Below are 13909 nucleotides of genomic sequence, written 5' to 3'. Positions count from 1 at the left end.
TTGAATTTCTTTTTTGTCTTGTCCACAGTGCTCTCAGCTGACACCTCTGTCCGTGTCAGGAACCGTCCAGAGCATCATAGGTTTGCTATGGGGATTTTCTCCTGCTCTGGACAGTTCCTGACACAGGCATCAGGTGTCAGAGAGCACTGTGGACAAGACAAAAAAGAAATTCAAAAAGAAGAGAATTTCCTCTGTAGCATACAGGTGCCAATAAGTACTGGAAGGACATTTTTTACAAATCTGTTATACTTTCTGGCACCAGTTGATTTAAAAAAAAAAAAAAATATATATATATATATATATATATATATATATATATATATATATATATATATTTATATATATAATAATCCACCGGAGTACCCTTTTAAGTAGCAAACGTGTGTGTTATGGGATCATGTAACCCAACCCCTTACTATGCTGAGGCTGGAGCTGCTCCCTCCAGGCCTTGCTTCAATGATCGTCTGTTGTCACTGAAGAAAACTGCGATTGGCCATACATTTCTACTGCAGATAAAGAAATATGGGGAATTACACATCTACGTAGACAATCCAGGTCTATCAGCATCATCATTGCTGTTTGCAGGCTCTCAAGCAGAGAACTTGTCATTTGTCATCCAAAATTGTCGAAACACAAGAGCGCAGGGGACTGACCCTACCACTGTCTGCAGTACTGGCCATTCCTACTTTTATGAGGGGGTGGTGGTAAAAAGGTATTACCATCTCATGGAGTTATCCCCTTTTCACAGGATAGGGAAAGACAAGCTGATCATTGGGGGTCCGACTGTTGGGACCCCTACAAATCCAGACAACAAATGTCTTAAATTAATTAAATGGAAGCATGTATGCGTAGCCAGTGATCCACTGACTCTCTATTGGGCTTTCCAACATTGCTGAGCTCAGTGCTGTGGCTTTACAATTTCCCTGTATACTCAGGATTTGGGGGGGGGGGGTGTATGACCTGATCTGCTTATTACCCCATATCCCATAGGGAATAACTTCAACTTTCCTTGGAGATAAGTCATCCCTGATGAGTATGGCAGCAACTTCTTCCCCTTTTCCCACTTCAACCACATGCATGCTCCATTGAACTGAAGGTGCATATGTACGAAAAGGATAAGAGAAATAGGTTCCAGGCAAATAAGCAATAACAGGATTTTTCCATAGGTTACATAATATACCCTAAAGAAATATGAACGTGCTGTGCCCACACCCCCAGCAGCACGTAATACACTAAAGCACCATTCCTCAACTTGTGTCTCTTCAGCTATTGCAAAACAACTTCCATTAGGCCCTAACAGCCTTAGTATTTGCAATAGATGGCGAGAGACAGGTTGGGAACATGCACTAAAGCATACAAGGAATAAAAAGGACTATATGACTGTGCCAGCTGCCATAGAGGGAAGGTGTGCGCCAGCATAAATGCAGTACATCTGCTCTCACAGATGTCAGTGCTTAGTATACAGCAGTACACATTTATGTATATGGTGCTATACACAGGACTATGTATACATTCTATCCAGGACTGTGTATACATTCATGTACAGGGTGCTATACCCAGGACTATGTATACATTCGTGTACATGGTGCTATACCCAGGACTATGTATACATTCGTGTACATGGTGCTATACCCAGGACTATGTATACATTCGTGTACATGGTGCTATACCCAGGACTATGTATACATTCGTGTACATGGTGCTATACCCAGGACTATGTACACATTCATGTACATGGTGCTATACACAGGACTATGTATACATTCATGTATATGGTGCTATACACAGGACTATGTATACATTCATGTATATGGTGCTAGACCCAGGGCTATGTATACATTCATGTACAGGGTGCTATACCCAGGGCTATGTATACATTCATGTACATGGTGCTATACACAGGACTATGTATACATTCATGTATATGGTGCTATACCCAGGGCTATGTATACATTCATGTATATGGTGCTATACACAGGACTATGTATACATTCATGTATATGGTGCTATACCCAGGACTATGTATACATTCATGTACAGGGTGCTATACCCAGGACTATGTATACATTCATGTACAGGGTGCTATACCCAGGACTATGTATACATTCATGTATATGGTGCTATACACAGGACTATGTATACATTCATGTATATGGTGCTATACACAGGACTATGTATACATTCATGTATATGGTGCTATACACAGGACTATGTATACATTCATGTATATGGTGCTATACCCAGGACTATGTACACATTAATGTATATGGTGCTATACCCAGGACTATGTATACATTCATGTATATGGTGCTATACCCAGGACTATGTATACATTCATGTATATGGTGCTATACCCAGGACTATGTACACATTAATGTATATGGTGCTATACCCAGGACTATGTACACATTCATGTATATGGTGCTATACACAGGACTATGTATACATTCATGTATATGGTGCTATACACAGGACTATGTATACATTCATGTATATGGTGCTATACACAGGACTATGTATACATTCATGTATATGGTGCTATACACAGGACTATGTATACATTCATGTATATGGTGCTATACACAGGACTATGTATACATTAATGTACATGGTGCTATACACAGGACTATGTATACATTCATGTATATGGTGCTATACACAGGACTATGTATACATTCATGTATATGGTGCTATACCCAGGACTATGTATACATTCATGTACAGGGTGCTATACCCAGGACTATGTATACATTCATGTACAGGGTGCTATACCCAGGACTATGTATACATTCATGTATATGGTGCTATACACAGGACTATGTATACATTCATGTATATGGTGCTATACACAGGACTATGTATACATTCATGTATATGGTGCTATACACAGGACTATGTATACATTCATGTATATGGTGCTATACCCAGGACTATGTACACATTAATGTATATGGTGCTATACCCAGGACTATGTATACATTCATGTATATGGTGCTATACCCAGGACTATGTATACATTCATGTATATGGTGCTATACCCAGGACTATGTACACATTAATGTATATGGTGCTATACCCAGGACTATGTACACATTCATGTATATGGTGCTATACACAGGACTATGTATACATTCATGTATATGGTGCTATACACAGGACTATGTATACATTCATGTATATGGTGCTATACACAGGACTATGTATACATTCATGTATATGGTGCTATACACAGGACTATGTATACATTCATGTATATGGTGCTATACACAGGACTATGTATACATTAATGTACATGGTGCTATACACAGGACTATGTATACATTAATGTACATGGTGCTATACACAGGACTATGTATACATTCATGTACATGGTGCTATACACAGGACTATGTATACATTCATGTACATGGTGCTATACACAGGACTATGTATACATTCATGTATATGGTGCTATACACAGGACTATGTATACATTCATGTATATGGTGCTATACACAGGACTATGTATACATTCATGTATATGGTGCTATACACAGGACTATGTATACATTCATGTATATGGTGCTATACACAGGACTGTGTATACATTCATGTATATGGTGCTATACACAGGACTATGTATACATTCATGTATATGGTGCTATACACAGGACTGTGTATACATTCATGTATATGGTGCTATACACAGGACTATGTATACATTCATGTATATGGTGCTATACACTGGACTATGTATACATTCATGTATATGGTGCTATACACAGGACTATGTATACATTCATGTATATGGTGCTATACACAGGACTATATACATTCATGCAGGGATGTGGAATTCCTATCGCCCGACGCCCGGGACTAGCAGTTTTGGGCACCGGGCAGGTGAATTTGTCCGGCCCTTAGCCCGGCTTCGGGCAAGCAGGGCCGGACCTGACAAGTGCGGCGGATCTGCAGTCTGTATGGAGCGGGCTCCCGACTCCTGCCCGCTCCATACTCTGCAGCCTGTGTCCTCGGAAGCAGAGCAGGGGAGATGAGAAGCTGTGTATGTCTCTCCCTCCCCTGCTCTGCAGACGTGCGGGGGGAGATGAGGGGGCGTGGCTTCTTGCTCCCCGTGCAGACCTGCGTCCTCTGCCTTCACTCCCCCCAGCTGTAGCTTCGGAGAGCTGAGGGGAGGAGGCGCGTCTGCACGGGGAGATGCTTGCGGCGCTCACAGGGGAGTATGGAGCGGGCTCGGGATTCCTGCCCGCTCCATACTCTGCAGCCCCCGGCTGTTCTCAGTAGCCGGGGGCCGCCGCTAATAGCCAGCATGCGGCGATCGCCGCGGCTGGCTATTAACCCTTTAGATCGCCGCTGTCAAAGCTGACAGCGGCGTCTAAAGGGACATGTGAATGCTCCCTGGTGGGCTAGTGGGGTGGATCGCCCCCCCCCCCCCCCCCGCAGCGCGATCGCAGGGGGGAGATCCACTATAGAGGTAGCCGGAGGACTTACCTCTGCTTCCTCGTGTCCCGGCTCTGTCATTGATAGATCCTGGCTGGACTAGGCTCTATCAATGGATCACAGAGCACACAGATTAATAGAGTTCAATAGAATCTATTCATCTGTATGAGGAATCTAATGATTCCTCTTAAGTGTAATAAAGTGTAAAAAATAAATAAATAAATAAAAGTTTTAATAAAAGTTTGAAAGACACACATTAACCCAGTGGTCTTCAAACTGTGCCCCTCCAGATGTTACAAAACTACAATTCCCAGCATGCCAGGACAGCCGTTGGCTGTCCGGGCATGCTGGGAGTTGTAGTTTTGCAACATCTGGAGGGCCACAGTTTGAAGACCGCTGCATTAACCCCTTCCATGTTAAAAGTTCAAATCACCCCCTTTTCCTATATAAAAACATGTAAATAAAAATAAACATTTTTGGTATCGCTTCGTGCGTAATTGTACAACCTATTAAAATATAACATTATGTATCCCGTACGGTAAATGTAAAAAAATACCAAACCACAGATTTGCAATTTTTATAATATCCCAGAAAAAAAAGTTAAAAAGCGATTAAAAAGTCAGATCAATACCAAGATGGTACAGATACAAAAAACAGATTATGGCGCAAAAAATGAGCCCTCATACAGCCTGGTATGCGGAAAAAAAACAAAGCTACAGGGGTTAAAAAATAAAAATTAGAAAAAGTTCAGAATTAGTAAAACATGACGTAAACGATACAAATCTGGTATCGCTGTAATCAGGCGGCCTAAAGTATAAAACTAACATGTTATCTGACCACAAGGTAAATGGCGCAGAAAAGAAAAACCACCAAATCTGCTAAATTATCTTTTACTATTTCAATATCACTTCCCTTAATATATATATATATTTTTTTTTTTTTTGGTTCAGAGAATATGTTATTGAAAAATTAAAAAGGTATTATAGTAGGTATTTATGGCTATTATAGGGAGAGGAGGAAAAAATCAGAGCGTAAAAGCGAAAATTGGCCAGACAAGTGGATCGTCATGAGGGACAAGTAGATTTTGCTCCATTTTAGTCCCGTGGACAAGTAGTTTTTTATAAAATTTCCACATCCCTGCATTCATGTATATGGTGCTATACCCAGGACTATGTATACATTCATGTACATGGTGCTATACCCAGGACCATGTATACATTCATGTACATGGTGCTATACCCAGGACCGTGTATACATTCATGTACAGGGTGCTATACCCAGGGCTGTGTATACATTCATGTACATGGTGCTATACCCAGGGCTGTGTATACATTCATGTACAGGGTGCTATACCCAGGGCTGTGTATACATTCATGTACATGGTGCTATACCCAGGACTATGTATACATTCATGTACAGGGTGCTATACCCAGGGCTGTGTATACATTCATGTACAGGGTGCTATACCCAGGGCTGTGTATACATTCATGTACAGGGTGCTATACCCAGGGCTGTGTATACATTCATGTACAGGGTGCTATACCCAGGGCTGTGTATACATTCATGTACAGGGTGCTATACCCAGGGCTGTGTATACATTCATGTACAGGGTGCTATACCCAGGGCTGTGTATACATTCATGTACAGGGTGCTATACCCAGGGCTATGTATACATTCATGTACAGGGTGCTATACACAGGGCTGTGTATACATTCATGTACAGGGTGCTATACCCAGGGCTATGTATACATTCTATCCAGGACTATGTATACATTCATGTACAGGGTGTCATACCAAGGACCGTGTATACATTCATGTACAGGGTGTCATACCCAGGACCGTGTATACATTCATGTACAGGGTGCTATACCCAGGGCTGTGTATACATTCATGTACAGGGTGCTATACCCAGGGCTATGTATACATTCATGTACAGGGTGCTATACACAGGGCTATGTATACATTCTATCCAGGACTATGTATACATTCATGTACAGGGTGCTATACACAGGGCTATGTATACATTCTATCCAGGACTATGTATACATTCATGTACAGGGTGTCATACCAAGGACCGTGTATACATTCATGTACAGGGTGTCATACCCAGGACCGTGTATACATTCATGTACAGGGTGTCATACCCAGGACCGTGTATACATTCATGTACAGGGTGCTATACCCAGGGCTATGTATACATTCATGTAGAGGGTGCTATACCCAGGGCTATGTATACATTCATGTACAGGGTGCTATACACAGGGCTATGTATACATTCTATCCAGGACTATGTATACATTCATGTACAGGGTGTCATACCAAGGACCGTGTATACATTCATGTACAGGGTGTCATACCCAGGACCGTGTATACATTCATGTACAGGGTGTCATACCCAGGACCGTGTATACATTCATGTACAGGGTGCTATACCCAGGGCTATGTATACATTCATGTACAGGGTGCTATACCCAGGGCTATGTATACATTCATGTACAGGGTGCTATACCCAGGGCTATGTATACATTCATGTATATGGTGCTATACACAGGGCTATGTATACATTCTATCCAGGACTATGTATACATTCATGTACAGGGTGTCATACCAAGGACCGTGTATACATTCATGTACAGGGTGTCATACCCAGGACCGTGTATACATTCATGTACAGGGTGTCATACCCAGGACCGTGTATACATTCATGTACAGGGTGCTATACCCAGGGCTATGTATACATTCATGTACAGGGTGCTATACCCAGGGCTATGTATACATTCATGTACAGGGTGCTATACCCAGGGCTATGTATACATTCATGTACAGGGTGCTATACCCAGGGCTATGTATACATTCATGTACAGGGTGCTATACACAGGGCTATGTATACATTCATGTACAGGGTGCTATACACAGGGCTATGTATACATTCTATCCAGGACTATGTATACATTCATGTACAGGGTGTCATACCAAGGACCGTGTATACATTCATGTACAGGGTACTATACCCAGGGCTATGTATACATTCATGTACAGGGTGCTATACACAGGGCTATGTATACATTCTATCCAGGACTATGTATACATTCATGTACAGGGTGTCATACCAAGGACCGTGTATACATTCATGTACAGGGTGTCATACCAAGGACCGTGTATACATTCATGTACAGGGTGTCATACCCAGGACCGTGTATACATTCATGTACAGGGTGCTATACCCAGGGCTATGTATACATTCATGTACAGGGTGCTATACCCAGGGCTATGTATACATTCATGTACAGGGTGCTATACACAGGGCTATGTATACATTCTATCCAGGACTATGTATACATTCATGTACAGGGTGTCATACCAAGGACCGTGTATACATTCATGTACAGGGTGCTATACCCAGGTCTATGTATACATTCATGTACATGGTGCTATACACAGGGCTATGTATACATTCTATCCAGGACTATGTATACATTCATGTACAGGGTGTCATACCAAGGACCGTGTATACATTCATGTACAGGGTGTCATACCAAGGACCGTGTATACATTCATGTACAGGGTGTCATACCCAGGACCGTGTATACATTCATGTACAGGGTGCTATACCCAGGGCTATGTATACATTCATGTACAGGGTGCTATACACAGGGCTATGTATACATTCTATCCAGGACTATGTATACATTCATGTACAGGGTGTCATACCAAGGACCGTGTATACATTCATGTACAGGGTGTCATACCAAGGACCGTGTATACATTCATGTACAGGGTGTCATACCAAGGACCGTGTATCCATTCATGTACAGGGTGTCATACCAAGGACCGTGTATCCATTCATGTACAGGGTGTCATACCCAGGACCGTGTATACATTCTACCCAGGACCGTGTATACATTCTACCCAGGACCGTGTATACATTCTACCCAGGACCGTGTATACATTCTACCCAGGACCGTGTATACATTCTACCCAGGACCGTGTATACATTCTACCCAGGACCGTGTATACATTCTACCCAGGACCGTGTATACATTCTACCCAGGACCGTGTATACATTCTACCCAGGACCGTGTATACATTCTACCCAGGACCGTGTATACATTCTACCCAGGACCGTGTATACATTCTACCCAGGACCGTGTATACATTCTACCCAGGACCGTGTATACATTCTACCCAGGACCGTGTATACATTCTACCCAGGACCGTGTATACATTCTACCCAGGACCGTGTATACATTCTACCCAGGACCGTGTATACATTCTACCCAGGACCGTGTATACATTCTACCCAGGACCGTGTATACATTCTACCCAGGACCGTGTATACATTCTACCCAGGACCGTGTATACATTCTACCCAGGACCGTGTATACATTCTACCCAGGACCGTGTATACATTCTACCCAGGACCGTGTATACATTCTACCCAGGACCGTGTATACATTCTACCCAGGACCGTGTATACATTCTACCCAGGACCGTGTATACATTCTACCCAGGACCGTGTATACATTCTACCCAGGACCGTGTATACATTCATGTACAGGCTGTTATAATGGATGCGGCCTTCAGAATGAACCACTCTACAGACTGGAGAATTGTGCACTAGAATGACACGTGACTCCTGTGTGATGGAACTACAAGTGCCAGCATTCCATCCAGGCGCACGCTGAGCCGGCCGGGATGTGTAGCTGCAGACATGCTGGGATGTGTAGTGCTCGTGCGGTCCCGGGTGTGTACTCACTATGGTGACGCTGGCTTTCCGCAGGTCCCGGTTCTCCTCCTGCAGCGCCTTGCACTTCAGCTTGTAGGTCTCCAGCTCGATCTTCAGCACTTTGTTCTCCTGCTGCAGGGAGGCCAGGCGGTTAGTCAGCTCCTCCAGCCGGAATGGCGAGATGACGATGCCCGACTTCCCAGAGGAAGAGGCCGACGAGGACGTCTGCATGGCGGCCGAGCTGTTGCCCGCTCCGTCGGTGTCACTCTCGCTGGCGCTGTCCGCCATCACCGCGGCTTGTGGCTGGGAGGAGGGGGGGATGACACAGGACAGGCGGCAGCGGCTAGACACACTCGCCCACTGTGTGAGCGCACACTGCACTGCGCACACTCTGCCACACCACAGAGAGCAGAGCCGAGAGGGAGCTACCGCTCACCCACTAACTGAGGCACCTAGCCACAGCGACACCGTCAGGCCGTAGTGCGAACGGCATGGGTATTACACCACTTGTCACAGTATTATCTACTTCCTAATACAGAGTTACAGATTAAAACAGAACTGTGGTTACAGAAAGTCAGTATGGTTTATGCTGGGTGTAGTAGTCCTTGATGTTAATATCAGTGGCAGGGTAGTGTAACTAACCCAAGTAGGATTGCCACCTGGCCGGTATTTTATCGCCACAGCCAGTATTTTGGCCACCCTGCCAGTATCTTTATATAAAAAAAATACCTGCCATGCAATGGGCAGTATATATCCAACCAATCCTCCAATCCTGAAATGTTGCTCCATATACTATACCATTGTTTCCCAACCAAAGCGCCTCCAGATGTTGCAAAACTACAACTCCCAGCATTCCAGGACAGCCAACGGCTGGAAAATAGCTTTTTAGGTGGAAATAGGGAGAGGTTCCTGTATGGGGCTGCCCTTTTTAGGGCAAGTAACACTTGCCAAGAAGGGAATTAATAGGGCAAGGGTAGGGCCTTACAGGGGAAGTTTTTACCCCACCTGCTACAATGGACCAGGGGCGTAGCTAGAAACCCCAGGGCCTGGTGCAAACAATTGCCCTGGGCCCCCTACTAACCCTAAAGCTCCTGCGCTCCCTTTATAGCCGAGCCTTAAATGCCCGACACTGAGTGCGAAGTGACATGCTTTACATGTCCTTAAAGGGAACCAAGCAGCATATTTTAGCATATATAACGCTTGCCAATATGTTATATATGCTAAAATCATTATCCTCACCATCCCTGTGTGACATTTGTGCCCCCAGTGATTGGTAAAGTTATTAAGTTGTAAAGCAGACGGAGCAGAGCGGTGAGACGTCATTCAAGCCGCTGTGGCGGGGCCACGGCCTCAGCCAACGGAGCTGTTAAGTGAAAGTCCCTGCCCAGGGGACTTTACAACGTAATATCTTTACCATCCCTGGGGCACAAACATCCCCCGGGGATTGTGAGGATAATGATTTTAGAATATATAACGCATTGCCAAGCGTTATATATACTAAAATGTGTGGTTCCCTTTAAGGGATAAAGCGGCCATACTGGCTGCGGTAGGCTGGCCAGGATAGTGGTTTGGACGAAGAGGCATGTCAGTTGTCTTTTCAAGTGCAGGGCACACAACACACTAGAGGAGGAAGGGCAGGGGTTCCTGCATGGGGTTCGTGTGTGCCCTGCTCCTCCTCCTCTCCACTCATTTAATGTGGCAAGCAGGGCCGGACTGGGACCAAAAATAGGCTCGGGCATATTAGACTATGCAGCCCATGTCTTGTGGGTGGGGTCCCAGCAGTCGGACCCCCACCAAAATAAATCACCTTGGTTCAAGTGGCTTTTCAGCTGTTGCAAAGCTACAACTCCCATCATGCCTGGAGAGCTTCAGACATTATGGGAGTTGTAGTTTTGTAACAGATGGAGAGCCGCAGATTGGGGTATAGTTTGACCAATAACCCCTGCAAATCTTACAAGTGACTACAGCAATGATGGGAAACAGACAGAGTAAACAATGATTTGACTCACAGGAGACGTCTTCTCTGTTGTCTTTCCTTTCCTCTTCTTCTTCTTCTGTCCCAGAAGCCAGGTCTTCTTCCTGCTACATCTTCCTCTGCCGAGTCTGATGTCAGGAAATTAGTGTGTCCTCACTTTGTCAGCCGATCCTTATCCTCTGTATGACAACAATAATCATTATAACCCTGTCAAACACTTCAAACCCTAAATATAATCCTGCCTCACACTGCGCCTCCTAAATATAACCCTAATAAACCTAAATATACCTCTCCAGACTTCATAACCCTGAAAATGACCCTCTAAGTCCCCCTAGACCCATCTTTCCTCTCCTTTAGACCCCTAAGGGCTTGTCCACACTGCAGACATTGTCCACAGCAGAATGTCCACTTGCAGCAGGCACCGCCAAGGTATCAGCATTAGGACCACAGGATGTGCACCATCTCTTAGCAACGCAATCTGGCAGAATAAACATGTTCATTCTTTGGGCAGATTTCCATCGGCATAATTCCGCTGCAGTGACTCCACAGTATGCACAGTGCAGCAGAATCCCATTGAAAACAATAGGACTCTGCTGCAAGCTGATTTCCGCAGCAGAATTCCGCCAGCAGAATGTTTGCAGTGTGGACAAGCCCTAAGTCCCCCAGACTCCTTAGTCCTCCTCCAGACCCTTTAGTTTTCAGACGTCCTCCATGCTCCTTTTCCAACCCCCCCCCCCTGTCCTCCTCCATGTTACTTTACAACCCCCCCTCTGTCCTCCTCTATGTTACTTTACAACCCCCCCTCTTTCTGTCCTCCTCCATGTTACTTTACAACCCCCCCTCTGTCCTCCTCCATGTTACTTTACAACCCCCCCCTTCTCTGTCCTCCTCCATGTTACTTTACAACCCCCCTCTGTCCTCCTCCATGTTACTTTACAACCCCCCCCCCCTCTCTGTCCTCCTCCATGTTACTTTACAACCCCCAGCCCCTCTGTCCTCCTCCATGTTACTTTACAATCCCCCCTCTCTGTCCTCCTCCATGTTACTTTTACACCCCCCTCTGTCCTCCTCCATGTTACTTTACAATCCCCCCTCTGTCCTCCTCCATGTTACTTTACAACCCCCCCCCTCTGTCCTCCTCCATGTTACTTTACAACCCCCCTCTCTCTATCCTCCTCCATGTTACTTTACAACCCCCCCTCTCTGTCCTCCTCCATGTTACTTTACAACCCCCCCCTTCTGACCTCCTCCATGTTACTTTACAACCCCCGCCCCTCTCTGTCCTCCTCCATGTTACTTTACAACCCCCCTTCTGTCCTCCTCCATGTTACTTTACAACCCTTCCCCCCCCTCTGTCCTCCATGTTACTTTACAAACTACCCCCCCCCTCCCCCATCCTCCTTCTCTAGCCAGCAAATGCTCACCCCGCCGCGCCTGGCACAGCCACTCTCACCTCTGACCCTCCGACCCTCTTCAGCTCCCTTCCACCTCCTCACCTTGCAGAGAACATGCAGCAACTGTAGGCGGCGGCGGGATGTCTTCCTCCTCCTAATCAGCCGGGGCAGGGACCGTGACGTCAGGTGCGTGCCTGCGACGTCTTCTGCTCTTAAAGCGGCAGTGTCCCTGCCCGGGCTGACTTTACATGGGGCCAGGGGATCGGACTGAGAGAGGACCCCTTCAGCGCCACCAGAGAAGGGGGTCCCGTGGAGAGCAGAGCTGCAAAACAGGGGAAGGCAGAGGTGACAGTCAGGGCAATGTGCGCTGCGCTGTCCTTGCCCTGCCCTTATCTGGTCTCTGCTGCTGCTGGACGGGAATGTCTGGCAGGAGCGCTGACCCCTTAGTAATGATGGCGACAGCCAACCATCATGCAAATATGGCAAGGGGGGCCCCGTGGTGCAGGGGCCTGGTCGCCATGGCGACCTCTGTGACCTCTATAGCTACTCCACTGCAATGGACCATACGTTGTTCCCTTCCACCTTTTTGAGGTTTTTGCATCACATCAATACTTAGTGGTGTAGGTGGCACATGGTGCTTTTTGCACACCTTTCCTTTTGTTTGATTTAACACCCGCTCTGATGGCACACTACCGTCCAGGCACAACAGCTTTTCCAGGGGAAACTCTGCTAGTTGCGGCCACAAATCCAGTTTGGCTGCCCAGAAGTCCAGGGGTTCTTCAAGGTGTGTTGGCATGGGCATGTCAAGGTATGCCACAACCTGCTGGTTCAGGTCCTGCTCCAGGTGAACCTGCTGCTGATGAGTTGCTTCACTATGCAGGTGAAGAAAGGTACTCATCAGTGACTGTAGAATCAGGCTGCTGCTGATGGAGCTGGTACTGCTCCTGCCACCCCACCCCTCCTCAGCAGCCATGGCAGTGGAAGGTGAGCGCAGAGGACACCCTGAGTCAGACCTGTGCGAGGATGAACGATGGCGCCGATAGGCATCGGCCAAGTGACTTCGTAGAATGTCTCTATAGTAGGTCAGTTTGTCCTGGCTCTCAGTGGGTGTAAAAAAGGCCCCCATTTTGTGCCGGTAATGAGGGTCCAACAAGCCAGAAGTCATCCCGCTGCTGAATGGTGACAATTCGGTGGTCACTACGCAAGCAGGTGAGCATGCATAGTGCCATTTGTGCAAGTGACTCGGAGGGACTCCCTGCCTCCATCTCACTGCATACTGCCACAGTGTGTCTGGCTCCTCTGTCTTGTCTTCCTCATCACTCTGTGGCTCCACTGGCTGCTCCTGCTCCTCCTCTCCTGTCAGAAGACTATAAAAAATAA

General features: G+C 46.0%; 1 protein-coding gene across 1 annotated transcript in view; it reads right to left on the bottom strand.

Moving 5' to 3' along the window:
- The window catches only part of CCDC6 (coiled-coil domain containing 6), a 77829-nt gene extending 68173 nt beyond the window's left edge, over positions 1-9656 (bottom strand). The window contains exon 1 of the mRNA XM_056529922.1: positions 9191-9656. Coding sequence (XP_056385897.1) covers positions 9191-9448 — 258 coding nt within the window. The 5' untranslated portion in view covers positions 9449-9656. The remainder of the gene's footprint in view (positions 1-9190) is intronic.
- Positions 9657-13909: the final 4253 nt, after the last annotated feature.

The sequence above is a fragment of the Hyla sarda genome, chromosome 7 (assembly GCF_029499605.1).
Source record: "Hyla sarda isolate aHylSar1 chromosome 7, aHylSar1.hap1, whole genome shotgun sequence".
Taxonomy (NCBI): Eukaryota; Metazoa; Chordata; class Amphibia; order Anura; family Hylidae; genus Hyla; species Hyla sarda.
This window is presented reverse-complemented; position numbering and strand designations above follow the sequence as displayed.